The following is a 16,998-nucleotide window of genomic DNA, read 5'->3' on the forward strand; positions in this document are numbered from 1 at the left end:
TGAAATGATATCAGAATCTTCATTAATTGTCGAATTATTTCAGTTTTGATTCCAATAGGGTCATTTGAAGACTTCGTCTTTAGCGCTGTTTTTCGGTCTTAAATGGTTCCGCATAGGCAAATATTTTATAATATTTGATCTTTCGTTGAATTGTTGGACAAATATCAGATTGTGTAATCTGATATTTGTCAAACTACAAACCAAAACACATCCTTTCTTTCCTATTCACGTGATGACTGATATAATTATTGATATCATCGTTATAGATAGTAGATGAGTTTCGTCATCTTTTGCCCTACTTATTGGAAGTTTAAAGTGCCTTGTAAAAGTTTAAGATTTGATTTCTATAGCTGGGGAACTGATTGTCTAATACATAACACTCAAACAGCTAACATACTATAAGTTTATAATCGTTTCTGGTTGGAATTCGCTAACATTAAAAAAAAAAGTTTGCGGAGATATTTCAAACAATGAACACATCACCGATACGGTTTAATTAGAATGATGCATCCGCAATGCAATACTCATTATCGGAGCTTGATTTGTGAGAGGACTCAAGAGTTCAATTGCTATCGACGAAGTCCTTTGACTGGAATGATTTCGAACTCGAAAGGACTTTTCAACTAAAGGCAAGTTAGCTGAACTCATAAGATGATGGCAGAGTTTTCAATCCCTTATAGCCATAGTCTCTTCGGAGTAATTCTAAAAGTAATTTAAAAAAAAAAAAAAAAAAGCTTAATTAGTGATATGTGATATTTTTCGAATACACGAGTTGATCGAATTTCGTTCGATCAACTAAACAAATTTTCCTGACGTATCAATGTCATTTGAGAATTATTCTATAAAACATAAAATATGTATTCAGACACAAATTCAGAAAGACGTTCAGAGCCCTTTTCTTAGAAATTAGACACCATTCGTGTGGCTGCTAAATGATTTTGAAACGCACGTTACCTTTTGTTTTGTTACCATGCTATAAACAATTAAGTTAGCGATCACCTGTAATTTGAAATGCTAATTAACTAAGTAATTATAAGCGTCCCACTAAGAAGATGACAAACATTCTGAACTCAAGCACTGTCTCTTTTGCTTCAATAATAAAAATAAATCAGCGTATCAAATATTCTTATACCAAAAGAAATTTCTTTTGTACGTCTAACTTTAAAGGTAATGTCGACTTGGCGTTGTTTAATTGCACTGAGGGAGATCGTCGTTTTTTCGGAAAACACAAAAGAATGAAGTAATATGCAATAATATAATCTCCAAGTATAAATATAATTAATGATTAATAATTAATGCTTTATTAACTAAAAACCACTGACTTTTACATGTATAATTCATGAATCTAATTCTGTCTTTTGCAGCTGCTGCGAACATTTTTAATGTTTTAATTTATGGTTTAATCAATGTTTTAATTGGGTTTTCTGTAATTATCTGAGGAATTGCCAAGATTAAGTTTTTAATAATTTGGACGTTAAAGGTGAATAGATGAAACGACAATTTTAGTCATGAAAAATCATGAAATACTAGTTCATGCCCTGCCACCTCCTTATCTCTGCAAAACTAGAAGGCGACGTGAGGCTGTCAAAGAAGCAACACCTTGTACCTTTTCACGCGGGTTTAGATCTTGTCAAATATAAGACGAACATCTTTTAAGCTTCTTCTACTGATGCCATTTGGCTAGCCAAAGAAAACACAGACAAACTGAAAACACACATACTCATGCGAGTGACTGACGTAAATACAATCACTCGTAGCTTAGTCAGAACATTAATTCTAAACAATTCAATCCAATCCAATTCCGTAAAACCATCTTAACTACGAACCTGATTACATTATTTATCTGCTACACAAGAAACAATTCATGATTTCTGACAAGTTTGTTGAGAAAAATCGACTTACAATATTGTCAAACTTAGAGCAGTGGAAGAACTACTCTTGTTTGGTTTGGTTCTTCCACCGCTCTAAGATTTTTCTATGGAAGAACCACTGCAACACGTAATGGTAAGTTAGAACCCTCTACCACAGAAAAGTAATAGGATTATATGTGAAAAGTTCGTAAAACCCTTGGAGTTTTCGCGAACTATACATAAAAAAGCACTCCCTAAGAATAAATCAAAACAAATCCTCTAACACCTTTTCATTGCAATTACGACAAAAATAAGACTATAAAGCTAGTTTACTATGTTTTAACTGGGTGAGTTTTTCTGGTCGGTTTGTCTGTTTTTCAGGACGAAAAACCCGAGTTTCAAGCGGGGAAAAACCCTCCACCTCCATATGCGATCAGCCAACTCATGTTGAGAAGGAAAAAAAAAAAAAAAAACTTAAAAAGGCTCTTCGATAATATGGATTATAGAATAACTTGGGAAAGACTGAAAAAACAAACAAATGTGCAGAAACATCCCTGTAGTTAGTGACTATAAACGAACCTATAATGGTATTCTTGTGAAGTGATGGACATTATTACAAAAGCTACACAGAAATTATATATATTTTTAATGATTTATTACTGTTTACTACTTACCGCAATGAACAACTGGCATAAGGAAAAAAATCGAGAAAACCTCCAAGTGAAAAAAGTTGAACGAGGAAGAAAATCCAAATTTTAATCTGCTCTTTATAGCAACATTAAACTATTTTATGGATTCATGGAGCAGAATATTAACAGTAATGATTACGCAATAATTCTGTTATTGCGTAATGGTCACAAGGAAAAATTTCACGTAAATACACTTCAAAAGTACGCGACAGCATCCAATTGACAGCTTACTAAAATAAGTTTCCTTCCTGTATGTAAAGAATGTACACACAAACACACAGAATTTAGCCATTAATTTCATTCAAGTTTTTTCGCAAGTCTAATAATAATCTTTGTGTCCCATTTTATTAGAATCCTGGCTCGTCAAGCAGCTTGCAAAGCTATGCGCTGAAATCAGCTAAGAAAGAAATTAAAGTGAGTCATAAATTTATAAAGAAACACGAAAAGAGAATTTCAAAAAATATTATTTTCTTTTTTAACATATCAAACTGCCATTAATTTTTTTCCCTAAATTTACCTGCTACTCAATAAAATTGGCCAACACGGATTTTGCAAATAGAATCAAAACAGGTGGATTCTATGTATTAAAAAAAAAATGTTTAATGCCAGTTATAAGCATAAGTATGACAAAAACATAATCCTTATAAACACAAGCAAAGTACTGTTTATTGACGCAAAAATAAAAATAAAAATAAAAAAATAAATTTCATTACGAAAAGAAAGAAAAAGAAGAAAGAAAAAAAAAAGAATCGTGATAAACAGCCCAAATTCAGACCTTTACATATTTTAGTATATTTACAACAAATAAGAAAATCAAATTTTCCTTCCCTTTGTATGACAATATTTACTGGTGTAAGATAGATTCGCATGTGTTCATGTTCTGGCTGGGATTTTATTCAGTTTGAAATAACTGTTACATGTATCAAGACTCACAACAGCTACAAAAAGGGCAATTAAGTAACACTCATTCACTCATTTAAAACTTTAGCATTATTATTATTGACTAATTCATAAGAAAATATCCCAAAAATCTACAAAAAAAAAAAAGTATTGTGTTAGTGTGGATGTTTTGTCACCTTCTCCAGCAAGCAGGGGGGGCCGATACTATTGTGGGTGTGGATGAATATCTTTACAGTGGAAGATTATTATTCCACTTACTGGAGGCCTGAAGTGGCTTGAAAATTTTTCATATTTGGTTTCTAAAGCAGTTTCTGGCTGCACAAAAAAAAAAAAAAGATGGGGGGGGTTAATTAGTTCCCAGAATAAACAGCAGAAAACCGAAATAAGGCAACAACTGTTAATATGCGAACATCTAAAATATTATTCCAAATAGCCAGGCCGACGCCGCAGTGTACGAGAGCATGCATAAACTCTCTTCAGAAGTGGCCACCTCCTCAGCACTATCCTCTCTCTCTCTCTCTCTCTTACCACTGTCCCGGCAATATTGCATTATTGTTTGGTTTCGACCAACCACGAGTGGCCAAACCCACCTGTACACAAGCGCGCCCGCCTTGTCGTATCACTTCCTGTCGGGTTGCCTTGGAAACCAGTGAAGCAAGTGCTCTTCGACAATCAGCAGTTCTTCCCATTTCCCCCCACCCCTCCACCCGTCACCGAAAAGCTCTGCATGTTGCAGTGAGATGGCACATACACATAACGAAGTATAGATTCATACAATTTTGTTTGGTAAAATTTCGAACCTCGGTTGCTAAAATTTAAAAAAAAAAAAAAAAAAATGAATCAACGATGCAACTAGATTACAACGCATATTAGCATCTCGTTCATTTCGTAATAGCTATTATAATTTCTTAAGAAAGTCATAAAGAAAAAAAAAACGATCGTCAGTTAATTATATTTATGCATGGTAGGAAACATTCAGTATAATATCTCATACGAGTCATATGCATATTTTGCACAAAAATATTAGAATAGCATTAAAACAAACGTTTAGCATAAATCAATATAACGCCTACTAGGCACTTAATGGCATTAATGCAAGCTCTTACGTGCTTGCTACAACTATCTCGTTACTACGACTTCAAGATAGTTTTGCAGTGATTCAGAATTTCTCCATTAGACTAATTAGAAACGAATTGTAGATTTACGGATTAAATGATAGGCTAAACTTTGGAGATCTTAAAATTTCATTAATATCAAATGAAACAATACTTAGGATGAAATGACGTCGCTAACGACAATTCTTTTGAAATTCAAAGAAATCCCTCCGGTGGCTCTTATCTTTGCTCAAACTCAAAATTATAAAAGTAATCGGCTACGTAACATTTCATCATAAATGTTGTTTCTGTTCGCAAAATAAGTTCACATGGCTTGTTTATTCCAGTGAGAGTTGGATGACGATCCAATCGATTAGCATGAGTTACAAATTACTGCTAACAACAGAAAAGTAAGGACAGGGATAACGACACCTGAAGAATGTTGGTGTTGGCACACTGCATCGGAACTTTTGTTGGAAGCATTCTCTTTCAAATTATATATATAATGTGACTCCCATTCACGAAAGGTTGTCAAGCTGTAGTTTATAGGTACTGTGAGTGGACAAAGGACGTTTTTCTTATTGGAAGAATTAAATATAATTCCAGTGAAATTTAATTCTTGGTTTAATTGGACTTACGATATGTATATTCAAAAAGCAATATATGTAAGGACTGCATCATCAATTCAAAATCAGGATATATACGAATACAGTAGAAAATGCCGTTCAGTAATAAACAAATAAAAATAAAATGCACTGCCTGTTGTCATATGAACTTATGATGTTGAAGTATTAAGGCTTAAAAAAAAAATTTTTTTTACGGGAAGCGGAAGTGCAGGAATGTTTTGAAAGCCGGCAAAACTTGAAGTCTCGATAGGAAGTTTCATCTCTCTCTACATACACGATGACGGATGCTTCGTGTTTCCAAAGGCCTCGTGCAGCCGAACGAATGCAGCCGCTGTTTTCGTTGCTCACAACCATGAAAGTCAACGACTAGGAAATTAACGACCCATTACCTCCGCCTCATCAGGCGAGCAGCACAAGCGACAAGGTGAGATGGAGAATGCAAGTATGGTCGAATTGCCGATTCGTTAAATGCAGCGCAGCTTCCCGGACCGGGGGGGGGGGGGTGCCTCGAAGGTTTCATTATGCTAACAAGAGTTCTATAAACACCGTTCGTTCCCTCGTGAGTGGCCAATAAATACATACGGTACAACTCATGTCTGAAATTATCAAATAACAGCAACTGCAGTGAGCACTCGCTTGCCTCGTATGCCTTTAAACATCCTGTAATCCCGGAACAACGCTGAAACACAGATGCTGTTGGCTACACACATCCCACTTAAACCTCCTCGCCGGCAATAACTCCCGAAACCATTAAAATGATTCATACACCTGGCACCGCTATTCTTTACGCAGTTATAAAGCCATAAAGGATACGAAACCCTTACTTACCGTTATAATGGCACATTATGGCGGCAGTAGATAGGTTCATTATAATCCATAAGCCAGTAAAGAACATCCACCACACCCTAGTGTACGCGGTGGGGGGATAAGACGACCATACTGGAGCATCATTGTAGCAATGTTTGCCATAAATCTCCAAGAAGACATTTTGTCGTTCACTCCGGAGAATAAGTATCGAAACTAACTTCTTTATATTTTAATTACGCTAGCCTCATAATATACGACATTATTAAACTGGTTCCAATGGGGAAATGTGAAGTGCTTTTCAGTGAAATACCCTGCAGCTAATCAAGGTAAAGAGTCAATAAATAGAAAATTTTGGAAAAGGATGCTTTAAGGGAATGAAAGGAATTTTCAAAACTTCATTAGTGTTGAATGGCATAAAAGTAGAAGAAATAAACATGATGGATAGATTAGTGAAATCTCTTACTCTTTGTTTATAAGTGCACTGGGGTTCAAAGACATCCGCTACGCATGTGAGTCTAGGAATGAGCAAATTGTGTAATCCTTTCTGTTGATAGCAAAGATCTATTGATCATTTTTAGAGACATGTAAAGCGATGGCTTATCTAACGATGGAATTGGTAGCTAACGTCATTAGCAAAACAGGTAAAGATACGACTGCAGGAGATAATCATTAAAAAGGTGCGTTTTGTAATGGCACTCACTCTTTGTGTAGTGAGACTATTCATTATCATGAGAATTGAACATAAGATAGCATATGTACCGTAGATATAATTTCTTTTTGCCTAATTGATGGTCCAATTATAGCGGAAAAAAAGAGGAAAGGTATTTATTATCATTTCAAATCATTTTGCTCATAAAAACGGAGTTAGAATTTTGAAGAAAAAAAAAGACTTCTTATCAACCTAGGACTGATTTAACAACGAAAATTATTTATTCTGAAAGACATCCATTTGATCAAATGCCTGCCTTTCAGAGCAATAATAATTTTCGTGCCAGCGAGCTATTTTAATTGTTTATATGCAAAATACAATTACTGTATTTTGAAAATGTTCGTTGTTGAATTTTTGATTATCGATATTATTGCTTTTGATTTCGTGATGATAATTATCGTAATGTCCATTAAAAAAATCACAATATGATTATGATACATCGATCAGTTTTTAGCTTATGCTAAAAACAGTCTTAGACAGTGTTTTGCCTGATTTGCACTTCAAATATTGGTCTGACCGAAACCAGAATTGAAGCGATGAGACAAATTGTAATAAAGAATCTAAATACCAAATTTCATTACACTCCAGTCAGCAATTACAAAATTACTAATATCACTGGGAATCTTTTTAATTGCTGGTTTGGTTGGTCAAGTGGTTAGCGCATCCACTTTCCAACCAACAGGCAGAAGGTTCGAATATAATATTTATTTATTTATTTATTCGTATGGAGTTCCCTGCCTTTTCTCCCCCGTCCCTATTGGGGCGAGTTGATTCCCCTCAAGGGGGGGTTAAGTATTTATGGCTGTAGATCCGTGTGAGTTCACAGAGCTGGTTTGCCTGCTTGCGGGATGAAAAATCCCAGATAAACTGGGGGGAAAACCCTACTGTCCACGCCCAAGATCGGCTAACTTGGCTATGGCTGAGGAAGATCCTTAAGCTCCTCACGTCGGCGACGGGAATCGAACCCAGGACACTCCTTCCCCAGGCATATGGTTGCGAAGCGCCATATGCCTGGGGAAGGAGTAATTGAGCATAGATGTCTGTGAATGTCCTTAGATGGCAGATAAATTTCATCGCTCGGTCTTGAGATCACTCTCCGCTTACTGGAGACTTGAGGTGGCTAGAAAAAGTTCCATGTTTGGTCTCTAGAGTAGGATTTCCCCGACCAAGGAAAAAATGAATAAAAAAATTAACAAAAACAGAAAAATTTCTTAGACCACCCAAGTCACTAATACTATACATTGACACCCTTTCGTGGGCGGAATCATGCGGGGGGGGGGGAATAAAATGTTGCCAATAAAATAAAACTGATTCAATTACCATTAAAAGTGAACCACGTAGATATCTTGTCGCATCCTAAATCACAAAAATTATCAAATTCCATACAGCCAGAATCGTTGCAATATATAATTCGACGAGTTTTTGCCCTTATGTGTCTCTGAAAATGGTTCAACTAAAGCAAATTTGGAAAGAATTCCAAATATTAAATTTTAATAAAATCCACCCAGCCATAGTCCAAGAATAATTTGCATATGAACGAACAGACAACCCTAATCTTGTAGATGTTTCAATCTTAAGTTGATGTGACTTTTGAGAAAATAAATGGTCACTATAACGAATGCTAATAAGAAACGTACTTTCTTTATTGTCTGCAGTCACTTCTCTGTGTTTGCTAGATTATCAACTGTACATATATAATTTTGTTTTGCCTAATTTTGCTACTAAAACTGTTCTTCCACTAAAGTCAAAATTGAGTTCACTGATTAAATTTTGAATTCTGGAGATCTTAAATACTAAATTTCCTTAAATTGCATTCACTCTAAACAAAATTATTGCTCTCATTTTGAACTTTTCATTAAACTGTCAACAAAAATGATCCGATTATAACCATACCTGAAACAAATTTTAGTGTATATCCTTAAGTAGCAATTTTATTAAGGACGTCCAGCCAGTCTAAAAAATGCAATCAAATTTCTAAAAGAGCCAAAATGAGTGAAGTAGCGAAAGTATACTATAGTATATATATATATATATATATATATATATATACAGGGTGTTCGGGATAAATTTGACATATTTATAATTAATTATATTTTTCCGTAAGTTACATGTATTAACACACACTTCTCTTCATTTCAAAGTTTGGACCCTTCTTCATTCATATACAAGATGTCAGAAAGGATGGATAGCTGGAACCCACCTGAATCATGGAAGAGAATAACTTGTATCATGATGATTCGTGCCCGCCATCAAAATAAGGATATTACGACTGCTGCCCAATGCTCCCTGAATACAGTAAAAACAATCAGGCATGAACTAGAGACTTGCAATGGTGACTACGAGGATGTAGCAAGAAGAAAGATCCCTAGCAGACGATCTGATTGCGTTCGTACAGCAGAATTCCTCGCAAATCTGCAGGAACAGGTGTTGAAGAACCCTGGCATTGGAATTCGGGCTTTGTTCGTGGAGTTGCTAACTGTAGTCAAGCCCTGGATAACAAGGGTAGCCAATGGTTGGCCGTATGTATGGCAGCAGGATTCGGCCCCTTGCCACACCTCTGGGAAAAGTCAAAAATGGTTGTCTGAAAATTTCTACGACTTCACCAGTCCAAATGTTTGGCCTCCAAACTCCCCAGACCTTAACCCCATGGATTATTTTGTATGGGGCGCAGTTGAAAAAGACACCAATCGCACTTCCAGTAATACAAAAGCCCAGTTAATGGATAAAATTAAAACAGTTTTTGCGGCCCTTCCCAGGGAGACTGTAGCATCAGCTTGTTCGAGGTTCCGAAGCAGAATTGAAGCTGTGATCGATGCTAATGGTGGTTATTTTGAGTAAATCTTGTTGATAGTATTGTAATTAACTCTGCCTGTAATGTTTTTTTGTCAATTCATTAAATTTAATAGATACAAAGAAGATTTTCTTTTTCCTTACGAAACTGTCAAATTTATCCCGAACACCCTGTATATATATATATATATATATATATATATATATACACCAAGCTATTTTAAACCTGGCTTTACTCCATTTCCCAAGTAAGCAAACAAGTCAAGTTTGCGCCTGCAAGTGTTGCAAGTCTAGCTGATCCTACACGCAGTGCAAGACCAAGGCAACTCATGGTAAAAGTAGAATAAGCTCTGATCACTAATCTTAATATTTACCCTTAATGCAAAGCACATCTCCTGGAGGAGATGTATGATGTTTTGTATTAAAGGCAAGGGGCCACTGCCCAGACCGGTTTCGACCTTTATCGAGTTGTATTTAAGTAAAGACCTCTCTAAAAATTAGGACGATCCCTAGACCACTCCATAGTGGCCGAAAGACCATCCAACTCAGCGTTGTTCCACTCAGTGACAAGCTCATCCCATCACCGAGAAGAACTTTTCAGCGTTGGCTCTACCCAGTGGCAGGCTCACCCCACCACCAGCCAGAGCCATAATCTCAGCGGTGGCCCTACTCAGAGACAGGCAAAAACCTATCCCTAAGCAGAGCCTCTCAAAGCCAGCCCCGACTCCTATCGATGTCTCATCAGTGGAAGCCAGGCTAGAAATACCAAGATTTTAGTAATACAGAGCTTATAAGTATTTTACCAGAACAAGTTACCATAAGGTTTAACCTTATTAAATATAAATCTCAGGAGGAGATAAAAATGTAGAAAGTATTTTACCTTGGGTATAATAAATGTTAAAGATACCAAGCTATTTTAAACCTGGTTCTACATTTCCCAAGTAAGCAAACAGACAAACAAGTCAAGTTTGCGCCTGCAAGTGTTGCAAGTCTAACCTTATGGTAACTTGTTCTGGTAAAATACTTATAAGCTCTGTATTACTAAAATCTTGGTATTTCTAGCCGCCTGGCTCCCACTGATGAGACCTCAGTAAAGGTAGAAACCGGTCTGGGTAGTGCCCTCCCCCTTGCCTTTAATACAAAGCCTCATACATCTCCTCCAGGAGATGTGCTTTGCATTAAGGGTAAATATTAAGATTAGTGATCAGAGCTTATTCTACTTTTACCATGAGTTGCCTTGGTCTTGCACTACGTGCAGGGTCAGCTAGACTTGCAACACTTGCAGGCGCAAACTTGACTTGTTTGTCTGTTTGCCAAAAAAAAAATTAAAAAAACTTCAAGGAAAAAAAAATACTAGGACGTAACCGGATGCATCTGTCCCCACTACACCGGTAAGTTACTTTGAAATGACCAGCAATAAAATAATAGCTAGTGCCATCTTCTGTCTTATTTAACATAAGTTCAAGCTGAGGTATTTTCACACCATCTAGTGTCAGTTTTATCCAGGAGCGGCTCGTGCATAGGCACTGCGGAACTGCAGCACTCCCAATTTTTCTCAATACATAAATATATTTATTAATTTATTTATATTTGCTTGTAATATTTAATTTTATCATCAACAATCCTATACAATTCTCTCGCTTTGTATAAAAAACAATAAAAATCCATCTTGTAGCACTTAGGAGGATGAAGGATGCTAGCAGCACTGTGTTTACCACAGTGTCATATTGCTACGCGTGCAAGCATATGCACGTCATAGTGAGATGCGAGCTATTAGCGTAATGCGGCACTGTCCGTCGCGCAGTTCCACTGTTGTTTATATGCAGTTTGCGCCAGTAGTAGAATGTTAGTATTGCTTATCGCGTTTACTCCGTCTCTTTAAATATTTGTACATTACAATTAAAGACATACATTTGTTATAGTTTTTATTTTAGAACATTATTGGGATTATGATAATGGATTTTATTTTTAAATAATTTTGAATTATACTAAACTGTATAATTTTATCGATAATAAAACAATATTTTTTCATGTTTAATTTTTTTTTAAATTTTCACCGTAATTTTGATATTTTATCCAAATACGTATACCCTGTACTTACAGTGCGTATGTATATTTCCCAAGCTGCAGCACCCCCCCCCCCCCACACACACACACAATTTTAAACCACGAGCCGCCACTGGTTTTATCTATCACAAATGCTTTTAAAGTTAATGAAACGTTATGTAGTTCTACAGCAATCTTTGTTTGTCATTCTTTGGATATCCTGTTCAATTTTGAAACACAGAAAGGTATTTATAGGCATTCTCGATGTCTCAGGTTTTATTCAAGGTGGAATAAAATATATTATTCGACCATTTATATACCAATTAGTTTTGCTTCCTAGTTCTCTACAAGGGATTGAATGACAGTGGGAAATAAAACTTGCTACATTGTAACAAAGCGTGCACGTTCGCAAAAACATGAAATGTGAAGATCTATCTTAGATATTTTATAAGAGTGTCAACATTCGACCTATAATCAATTCTGATTTGAAACGAAAGTGGATATCGTAGTGCATGCACTTAAATAACCAACAACTATCAGCCGAAAAACCACGCTGTTCCATCTTTACAGACACTTTCCTTATTTCCAACAGTTTTTGTTTTGTTTCTTTAATTCCAAGTGTGTGTCCAGACAAACAAATTATATCTATTCCCTCTGCTGTCGTTATTCAAACAGTAAAACAAAAAGGACTGTTTTTCACGCGTTTGCAGTTGACAGAGAAAATCATTCACTGATCGTCATGAGCATGACTCTTTGGGAAAGTTATATAACTTTATGTGTAGACTGTATTGAGATGCGTTCCGAAACTTAAACCATTCCATTCTTTGACCCTCTCCATATTATCACATCTACTCCAAATTCAGATAGACTGATTATAGACTGAATTGGATGAAATTTTAAAAAAATGCATCCATCACCACCAGGGGGATGATTGTTTCATAAACAACATTTCCTTGGTACGATCTACCTGTTTTCTTTTTTCCTCTCTAAAGTTTAGTGTTGTTTATTTTGTGTCATAAATCTGAACGGAAAAGAATTACAGCATTATATATCTCCTACATTAAGTTGCAGACAATAATAAACTCTATCGATTCTTTTAGGAAGCTGGTAGCGCGGCTTTACAATTTGGTTTTCCCTATGTTTTACATCCAGCGGCTTATCATGCAGAAAAACAGGAGTTCGTTACTTTTCAAATCTTCGCTCTCTAGATAGGTATTATCACATATCGCCTTCTGCATACATAAAACGGGAATGCAAAACAGCGTGGCAGCCATTACCGAATAAGTGGGAATGTAAAGCAAATTTCTATGCTTAAATAACCCATTACGTGAAGAGAAACACATAAACTTGAGTCTTATTACAAAACACACTTCACCAATGAGATGGCGTCTCAAGCTGCTTACAGAGCTGACATGTATTCGGAGAAGTGGAAGAGAGTAACGAACAGATTCGCTTAATGATATGCATTAAAGAACTGTTGTCAATTACCCGGTGCATCGGATTTCCCTAAGCATAACACAAGCCCTGATATCTTTCTCGCCGCTGTAAAATCTTAAGGAATTCAAAATCGCAAGGTTTAGTTCGCTGTAAAACTGTCCATGTATGTAATGATATTTTGAAATAGCATACTCAAAACTGGATTTTTTTTTCTTTTTTTATTCTTTGGATACAGAAAATAGTTCTTATCCTTTCAAAAGGATAATAAATAAAAAAAAAAAAACCTGCACCACATTGGAAGAGGATGTTCGCGATCAGTAACCAGCATCACATGTAATTCACTGCAATTTCGGGAACTATTCCAAATCGATATTGTCGAGTGAATATTTTCTCGTTGAACTGTTAGCAATTGAAGCATACTACACAGATAAAAGAAACTGTAGGGGCAATGAAATAGCGGCAAACTTCAATGATAGAGCGTCCAAAGGATCTTTTATTTCAATAATTTGGCATTTCTCCAGAGAACTAAAAAACTTCATGAAAAGAAAGAAAGAAACGAAAAGAAGGTTCAATAGACAGAAAACATAAAATAAATAAGTGATGAAAGTCAGAAAATGGGGGAGGGGATTGTACTTGGAGCGAGATCTGGCAAAAAAAAAAAAAAAAAAACTTGGACACATGGGAAACATAAAATCCTGCACTGCAAATCAAAGATTGCCAAACCTAAAATCGTTTTCAAAAGCAATCACCGATACATAAATATCTTAGGAAAACACATACGAAAAAAGTAGACAAAAAAAGATTTCGTGTGCGACAAAGTGAAATCCATAAACTTTTACACGGTGAGCGAGTTCTAGTTTGAAATATTTATTAAACTATTTCGCTTCAACAATTAATCTCTCATCACAAAACATGAAAATATTGGAGTTTAATATTGCAATTCAGGGACGCTTGCCTGCTTTTTTTATGATAAGATAACTTACTTTATAATTTAAATGGTCTTTAAATTGTGTATAGATATCATAATCACAAGAAATTACTGTGATTATTTTTTTATGAGGAGTTCCTAGGTATAATGATGAGGATCTTTTTAAAGGGCGTTTCAACTGAATTTCAGTTAACCGAGCTCAAGGTGAAACGGTTTTGATTCCCTATAAAACAAGCGCCAGCAGGGGAACACAAGCAATTAACTGACAGAATAGGCTGGCTTCGCAGTCATAGTTGGTTCACCAGTAATTCGAATCCAACTAACAAATTGAAGAATAATGTGTTTAGAAACAGCCCGCATATGGTTGAACTGAAGACAGCAATCACAGGCTACTGTGGACAGCATTCGAAAAAAAAAAAAAAAATCATTTAACGCAAATGGCATTGGACGCGGAGGTACCATCATCGTCTTCACTGAGTCATTTCTGCTTACGTACATGGATTGTAGCAATCCATTTATTTTGTCCTGGTCGAGACTGTCCCAGATATACTTGTTTATCGTATGCGTAGATACTTTTTTGTATCTACGCATACGATACAAAATTCTTTATTATGCATTGGCCTATTGTCGAGTCATTTCAGTGTTAACAGCAAGATACACATTTTTCTGAATGAGATGTGGTGGTAACAAAAACATTAAAGCAGAATCTGACGGAGCGTATTATAATCGATTAGCAAAAAAGATTCACTTCATTTTTTATTTTGAATGGCTTTCTTCTGAGCATTATAAACTTTCTATATAGAGAGACGCCTTTAGCAGACCGACTGCTCTTTTAAATATTGCTTCTCTCCATTAAGTGATCTTTCTAAGAGAAATGATTTGACATTTTACACCGTTTAATATGACAGCAGTAACCGAACTGAGGTTACAATGTTTCATCCACGCTCTCGTTAATGGTCAGTTGGTCTAATAAAGACGTAAAGAAGAAGTTTATAATGCTCAGAAGAAAGCCGATCAAAATGAAGAGAAGTGATTTTATTTATTTTTTTTTTCTCATCGAAAACTATCATCAGACTGACTGGTAAAAATACTTCAGACTTCGTTTACTTTTTTTCCTATTTTATCCACGTATCCTGTTCTAATTATCAAGTAAAATAAGTATGAATATCAGCAACTATTAGATAGCATTGATGATGATAATAACCTGCATTCAGATGTAGAAAATAAGTTCTGCTTTCAAGTGTATGAGAGTTTCAGTTCTTACTCTAGAAGTTTCCTTTGTATTGATTAGTGTTAGGGAGAAAGAATACAGAAAGGATTCATCATAATTGGCTATTAGTACTTTCTGAACATCCCATTGTAACTCCGAACTAAATTCACGAACCAAAAATAAATAAATAATAAAATAAAATAAATAAAGTTAAAATAAAAAATATCTTACAAACAATTTATTAATAATTCTACACTTATATACATTCTAAAACACTGGGCAATGCTGTACTGAACATTTGGTAGCGAAATATGAGGCAAACCGTAGCAGAGCTAGAATGTGTCCTTCGGCTGGAAAAGAGTTGAGTTCAAATCGAGTTTAGGATGAAAGGTACATTTTTAGCCTTTCTGAAAGTGAGTTACCGGTCTCTTGCAGAGGTGGAAGACATTATCCTCCTAGAAATTGGGTTTTTTTCCTCAAACCCACTGGACACTTGTTACTTGTCACATAAAAGACCTTTACTAACACGGATGTTAGTAAAGGTCTTTTATGTGTCGTATGAATTTCATTGTTCAGTGTGAGACCACTGTCTTGCTTACTAGGCCCAAAGTGGCTTGAAAAAAAAAGTTTATTCAAGCCACTTTATCGCGTTTTTTGAAAAAATAATAATAATATGCTAAAATAAATAAAGAAACCTCCGTACCCACAGTTGGAAGAATGACGGAACAATTTTTCAACTAAAAACGATCCAAGTTCAGTTCTCCTCATGATGAGAAGAATCTTTATATTATATCATTAACTAAAGGTGAATTACTCGATCTTATACGGAGGTAGCATTTTTTTACTCTCAGTAACTGGGGATTTTTCAGACCACATACAGGTAAATCAGCCAGAGAACATACGCAATTAACACAAAAAATACTGGTGTAAACTGTAGGTTGGATACTATAGCCCTTCAGCGATGAGCCCTTGGACTCCATGAAAGCGTGGCGATGTATAAATAACGAATCTTAGCCTTTCCACTGTACTGATTACAACCTTTCGCGATAATAGTCACAAAAAAAAAAAAATCCAAATTTCTGAAATTTTCCTCAGCCCATAAAACTTACTGAACCCTTAACCCGTTGTGAAATTAATATAATCTTACAACGTACGTAAATGAACATAACACTAAAATTATTTCAGCCAATTAAAGTATGGATAATACAATTAAAATACAAATTTCTCATTTTGTAAACCATTGCAATTTTCCCAATTTCAAATGCTAAAATTTCACAAACTTACCACAACGATGAATCCGGAGTTGTTAGCAATTCTTTCAGCATCCAAATGCCACATGACGGGAATGAGGGAATGAAGAACTAGGACTAAAGGACCTGCATGGGTGCTGTGAATAAGCCGTGGTTTCACCTGAAGAGATACACTGGGTAAATAGCCTGTGTTTGCGACAGTGTTCCTCCCGGAACTGGCCAAATGCAGAACGTGAACTTCCTATCGAATAATAATAAAAAAGAAACTCTGTTAATAATTGGTTTACATACAACTGTAATCATGATCAAAGAATTTCCTTATAACTGTGATTTTTGGTCTCTTGAAGTTTAATTCCACAAATTCTATTGTTTCTGTTCAGCTAGCATTTTAAAGGGACGTATGGGAGTTCAAATATATGCAGTTCTGAAAATCCACACATTGCTATTAACATTCAAGGGAATGTTCCGAAAGGTTATGTTTTCTCTACGTGATATGTGACGAAATCTATGACCATTCTTTTTACTTAAAAAAGCGGTAACCTAAAGTGTGTACTGAAACATGCTGGAGCTATGGCTACTACATCGAACAAAGCCAATGCTGTATTCCAACAAGGTAAAGCATGCCTTCATATCCATCATCTTTGACAACCATTTTAAATATA

The 16,998-nt window shown here is 35.6% G+C and overlaps 1 protein-coding gene across 1 annotated transcript in view; it reads right to left on the minus strand.

Moving 5' to 3' along the window:
* LOC150103852 (transforming growth factor beta receptor type 3-like) overlaps positions 1–16,998 on the minus strand; it is a 315,988-nt gene that overhangs the window by 199,380 nt on the left and 99,610 nt on the right. Inside the window, exon 4 of the mRNA XM_090397076.1 lies at positions 16,371–16,577. Coding sequence (XP_090253202.1) covers positions 16,371–16,577 — 207 coding nt within the window. The remainder of the gene's footprint in view (positions 1–16,370; positions 16,578–16,998) is intronic.

This window comes from Typopeltis vanoorti, chromosome 8, assembly GCF_054136105.1.
Source record: "Typopeltis vanoorti isolate ZY-2024b chromosome 8, IOZ_Tvanoo_1.0, whole genome shotgun sequence".
Classification (NCBI taxonomy): Eukaryota; Metazoa; Arthropoda; class Arachnida; order Uropygi; family Thelyphonidae; genus Typopeltis; species Typopeltis vanoorti.